The 6,086-nt window shown below is 42.8% G+C and overlaps 1 protein-coding gene across 1 annotated transcript in view; it reads right to left on the bottom strand.

The window, feature by feature from the left end:
- LOC107298310 (zinc finger E-box-binding homeobox 1-like) overlaps window positions 1–4,421 on the bottom strand; it is a 102,811-nt gene extending 98,390 nt beyond the window's left edge. The window contains exon 1 of the mRNA XM_015827683.1: window positions 4,397–4,421. Coding sequence (XP_015683169.1) covers window positions 4,397–4,421 — 25 coding nt within the window. The remainder of the gene's footprint in view (window positions 1–4,396) is intronic.
- Between the last annotated feature and the right edge of the window lie 1,665 nt (window positions 4,422–6,086).

The raw sequence follows: 6,086 nt of genomic DNA, 5'->3' as shown, positions 1-6,086 counted from the left end.
GCATCAACCATTGTGACCGGTTAAGTTCGTGCCCGAAAGTCCTGCTTCAACAGGAAGAGCCTGCCACCCATTAATGCTGCGTGAGTTCCAGTTGTAAGACACCTCATCGATCTCTAAAGAACATTACCGCAAGGCTGGACAAGGGGGGACGTGGCTGGGAGGGCCTGGGCATTGGCGGCCTCTGAGGAGGTAGCGCTACCTAGGCATAAAGCAAAAGGCCTTTTTTTATGATAGATGTCAACTGGAGTATACTGTATTCCTTAAGAAATTTTGACGGGCAACATAATGATGATGATGATGATGATGATGATGATGATGATGATGATGATGATGATGATGATGATGATGATGATGATGATGATGATGATGATAATAATAATAATAAAGTTGGAAGGGACCTTGGAGGTCATCTAGTCCAACCCCCTGCTCAGGCAGGAAACCCTACACCATTTCAGACAAATGGCTGTCCAGTCTCTTCTTAAAAACTTCCAGTGTTGGAGCATTCACAGCTTCTGGAGGCAGGTTGTTCCACTGGTTAATTGTTCTAACTGTCAGGAAATTTCTCCTTAGTTCTAAATGCTTCTCTCTTTGGTTAGTTTCCATCCATTGCTTCATGCTTTGGAGAATAGCTTGACTCCCTCTTCTTTGTGGCAGCCCCTGAAATATTGGAACACTGCTATCATGTCACCCCTCATCCTTCTCTTCATTAGACTAGACATTCCCAATTCCAGCAACCATTCCTTATATGTTTTAGTCTCCAGTCCCCTGATCATCTTTGTTGCTCTTCTCTGTACTCTTTCTAGAGTCTCAACATCTTTTTTACATCGTGGTAACCAAAACTGGATGCAGTATTCCAAGTGTGGCCTTACCAAGGCATTGTAAAGTGGTATTAACACTTCATGTGATCTTGATTCTATCCTTCTATTAATGCAGCCTAGCACTGTGTTGGCTTTTTTGGCAGCTGCAGCACACTGCTGCCTCATATTTAAGTGATTGTCGACTAGGACTCCGAGATCCCTCTCACAGTTGCTACTATTGAGCAAGGTACCACCTATACTATACCTGTGCATTTGGTTTTTCTTGCCTAAATGTAGAACCTTACTTTTTTCACCACTGAATGTCATTTTATTAGTTAGCGCCCAATGTTCAAGTCTGTCAAGATCCTTCTGTATCTTAAGCCTATATTCTGGAGTGTTGGCTATTCCTGCCAGCTTAGTGTCTGCAAATTTAATGAGTTCCCCATCTATCCCCTCGTCCAAATCACTGATGAAGATGTTGAAGAGCACTGGGCCCAGAACAGAGTCCTGGGGCACCCCACTACACACTTCTCTCCATGTAGATGCAGTTCCATTGAGGACCACACACTGAGTACGGCAGGTCAGCCAGCTACAAATCCATCTGGTGGTGATGCTGTCTAACCCACATTTTTCTATCTTCTCAAGTAGTAGGATGTGGTCTACTTTATCAAATGCCTTACTGAAGTCCAAGTAAATTATATCTACAACACTCCTCTGATCCATTAATTTTGTCACCTGGTCAAAGAATGCAATAAGATTTGTGTGGCATGATCTGTTTTTGACAAACCCATGTTGGCTTTTGGTAATGCCTTTTTTTGCCTCTAGGTGTTCGCTGATTTGTTGCTTGATTATCTTTTCCAAGATCTTCCCAGGTATTGAGGTCAGGTTGATAGGTCTGTAATTTCCTGGATCCATTTTTCCCCTTTTTTGAAGATGGGAACTACATCAGCACTTTTCCAGTCCTCTGGTAGTTCCCCAGTGCTCCAGGATCTTTAAAAGATATAGTTTAGTGGTTCTGAGATCACATCTGCCAGTTCCTTGAGAACCTTGGGGTGTAATCCATCTGGTCCTGGTGATTTGAACACATCTAGGGTGGACAGGTGCTCACTTACCATTTTCTTGCCTATCTTAACTTGTGTTTCTAATCTGTTTTTTACGGTACTGTTTTTGATAGGTTGGACTGTTTTTTCCCTTTGTGTAAAGATAGATGCAAAAAACGGGTTGAGTAGTTCTGCTTTCTCCCTGTTGCTTGTCACCTTCTTGCCACTTTCCCCCACTAGTGGACCAATCATTTCCTTCACTTTTTTCTTGTTTTTTACATGTTGAAAGAAGCTTTTTTGTTATTTTTGACTTTTGTTGCAAGCCTTAGTTCATTTTGAGCCTTAGCTTTCCTCACTCCATCTTTGCAGGCTCTGGCTATTTGCTGATATTCTGCCTTAGTTATGTGCCCCTCTTTCCACTTTTTATACTTGTCCTTTTTGTCTTTCAATTTGTCAGAGAGTTCTTTATGCAGCCATGCTGGTTTCTTTTGAGAGCTGTTATTTTTCTTCTTTGTTGGTATTGTGCTAGACTGGGCTTTTATTATCTCATTTTTCAAAATTTCCCAAGCTTCTTGAGTTGTTTTCCCCTTGAGGATTCTCATCCATTGAATCCTTCCCAAGCTCTCTCTAAGTTTGTTGAAATTAGCTCTCTTAAATTCCAAGACTCTAGTTTGACTATGTTCTATTGCTTGTACTTGTATAAAGTTGAATTCCAATATTGCATGGTCACTCCCCCCCAAGGTTCCTGTGGTTTCAACATCTTCTATCATTTCATCTCTGTTAGTGAGAATTAAGTCCAATATGGCTGATCCCCTAGTTCCCTTCTCTACTTTTTGGGAGACAAAGTTGTCTGCTAGGTTTGTCAGGAATTTGTTTGATCTTCCACTTGGTGCAGATTTTGTCTCCCAGTTGATGTCAGGGTAATTAAAGTCCCCCATTTCTATTGTGATGTGCTTCCTACATACCTTAGTTAACTGACTAGCAAAAAGTTCATCTATTTCTTCTGTTTGGTTGGGCGGCCTATAGTATACACCTATGGCAATGTCATTTCCCCCCCCCCCTTTTATATTGACCCAAAGGCATTCAAGACAGTTTTCATCATTGTTGTGCTCTGTTTCTGTAGAGATGTAGTTATTTCCTATATAGAGAGCAACTCCACCTCCTCTTTTATTTGGTCTGTTTCTTTTAAATAATTTGAATCCCTCTAGCTGTGTGTTCCATTTGTGGGTTTCATCCCACCAAGTTTCTGTAATGGCGACAATATCATATCTGCCCTCATTTACCTGAATTTCTAATTCACCCTGTTTGTTGCTCCTGCTCTGTGCATTGGTGTATAGACATTTGAGTCATTTATGACTAACCTTGTGGTTACTTACTACATAACCTGTGTGGTGCCTGAGTTCCCCTATTTTCTGACCACCTGTTCGATTAGTGCACTTTGTGTGGCACTCGTTATTAAAATTGACAGGTTGATTTTGCTTGAGAGCAAGGTTGATATTCTTGTCCACACACACATCTATTTTACATGCACTGATAACCATATAATTTTTAGATTGCCGGGGACAGGGATGTTCTGTATCAATTAACTCACTGTCCCCATTGTTTAGTTTAAATATTCCTCCAGAAAATCTGTGAATTTATTGCCAAGTAACTCAGTCCCTTTCTTTGATGGATGCAAGCCATCTCTTTTGTACACTTTTTCATTGGACCAACTGGAGACATTGTGACTATTATAACCAAAGCCTTCCCCTTTACACCACTCCTTTAGCCACATATTGAATTCTGCTATACGCTGGCCTTTTCCATTTTGCTCCTTATACACTGGTAAAACCTCTGAAAAAGTAAGCCTACAGCCTATCCTGCTACGTTCATGCCCCAAGCTCTGGAAATCATTCTGCACAGAGAGTACATCTTTTTGGGACATATCGTTAGTGCCAAGATGTACAATAGCATCCACATCACACTCCTTGCTGGCATTCTTGACTATCTTAAAAATACACTTCTTGTCCCTGCTGGCAGTAGCACCTGGAAGACACCTGACCTCTTTCAAAACCTCTGTATCCTTTCCTAAATTTACATCCCTTATAATTGAATCACCAACCAGAAGGTGTCTTCTCTTTTTGGATGCCTTGCTCTTCTTGCATGACTGGTGTGTAATATCTGATTCACACTTTCACCTGTCCAAAACAAGTTCTTCATCTCGGACCACAATCCCCTGCTTATTTAAGTTATCATCATCAAATCAAATCAAATTAAATCAACCTTTATTGTCAAAGTACAACATGTCTACAATGAGATTGGCCAAGCCTCCCTTCGTGCACCCCCCTGACACAATTCACAGTGACAATAACACACAATCTTATTACCCCATGTGAACCTATTGCGCAACGCGACGGCCCCACAAGTCTATCATACATGGAGTTATTTCCCATTCAGGAGTCTGACAGCCCAACTACCTTGACCTGTCTCCTTAGTGTCCCTAATAAGGTCAGCAAGGGCACTGTATATGTTATGCAGGGACACAGCGAAAGCTTTGTGTTTATGGTTCACAGGTCTCACCCTGCCACATCCCACAATTGTCCATACTGCCCTTCTCCTGCAGGATCTTTGTGGTAGAGGGGGCTGTTAGCGTGGCAGCTCAATAGAGCAGAACGGCTTAACTGGACACCTAATTTCTGCCTGAAGAGCACAGATTACAGACCCTAGAGAAGTAATCTGTCCTTGTAGACTAGTGATTTGTTTACAGATAGGACAGTATCCAAGTTTGAAAAGAGTTCTGCGAAAGACAGCTGCAAAACAAGTGTTGCACTGAACTAAGCCAGACATTCTGAATTAAAATGAAATCACAATCACAATCACAACTTCATAGCTATCTTTTCAATACTGGGTCAAGGCATTTTTAATTGCTTAGGTGTGAGAGAGTAAAGTTAGGGTTGTTGTCTGCTCTTTCCAAAGGTAGTTGTACCTCAGGCTTTCATTCATTCCATCCATCAATTGCACTCACAGGCATTGTTGCAGCTGCCTGGCTAATTGAGCCACACCCTGGTGTTTTCAAGGGCATGCTGATGTTCAGAGGAAGCCTCACTCACCCAGTCCTTTGAGCTTGCAAAAGCAAATGTTAAAGCTTGATTTAGACTTGTCCACAACTGTGTGTAGGTGTGAATGCATACCTACACTGCAAAGGGGTTGATGGGTAAGCATAGGTTGGAGATGGTTGCTGACACGCACACCAATCTCAACTATGCGTTGTGTGGAGATGTGCATCCTGCATGCTGATTGGTTGATCCGACTTCCTGTTGGGAGGCAGGCAGAAGGCAAGGCACATTCAAATGACAAAATGGAGCAGCTAGAGATTTGCCAACAAAGTATAAATGCAACAACTATGCAACTGTCTCTGAATGATGATGTCAACGCTGTTAATATAGGATATTATTGCTTTGACAAAATATACAGAACTGTCTGGTATTTTTAGAGTTAATTCAGATGACAGAGAAAGGGAGGAGATTTATAAGGAAAGCCCGGGAAAAGGAACGGAAGTGAATCTTTGCCCTCTGGGCTAATTGGAAGATGTGACTTATGACTGCAAAATAAGGGAGGAGTTTAGCAAGAAAAGCTAGACGCAAGCAAGAGAAATTCAGATTCTGGCATCCATCCATCTGAAGTGCCGTCAATCTGTTACACTGTTAATAAAGGCTTTTAGGGTAAACATTGCCTGGAAGTTCTTTGAAGTGTTTCATTAGTCGGAACCATGACAGACAGAAACATACAGTATGTTCCCTGATATGCAGTGACAAAGAAGTCTAAATCAAGCTTAAGTCAGAGTAGGAAGAGAGGTGTGTGTATCAGGAAATGTGAAAGCAAATGGCCTACAGATGAGGAAGTGAATGCAACATCTGGAGATTGGCAGCTATTGCAAGCAGGCAAGAGGACTTTCATTCAACTGCCAGCGGAATGGGATGATTCGCCTCTGCCACATGCTCATGCCCCCTTCACCCCGACCCTCCAGCTGCAGCCGACCCACAGTGGGTGTTTAGACTCGGCTGGGCCTCTGCCGTCACTCCAGTGCTGCCAATGGACCTACGGCCTTCCACCTCCGGCCCCTGAACCCAGGTGATTTGCAGAGGGATACTTTTACCCAGGCAATTCAAGGGACAAGTACCTGCACCTCCTGGCAGACAATCTGTGCACTGAGGGGTGGGCCTCTGCTGAGCCATGGAGGCACTGAGGGGTGCAACGGTGGCAGGTGGGG

The sequence above is a fragment of the Protobothrops mucrosquamatus genome, unplaced genomic scaffold (assembly GCF_001527695.2).
Source record: "Protobothrops mucrosquamatus isolate PMUCROS unplaced genomic scaffold, P.Mucros_1.0 scaffold3866, whole genome shotgun sequence".
Classification (NCBI taxonomy): domain Eukaryota; kingdom Metazoa; phylum Chordata; class Lepidosauria; order Squamata; family Viperidae; genus Protobothrops; species Protobothrops mucrosquamatus.
This window is presented reverse-complemented; position numbering and strand designations above follow the sequence as displayed.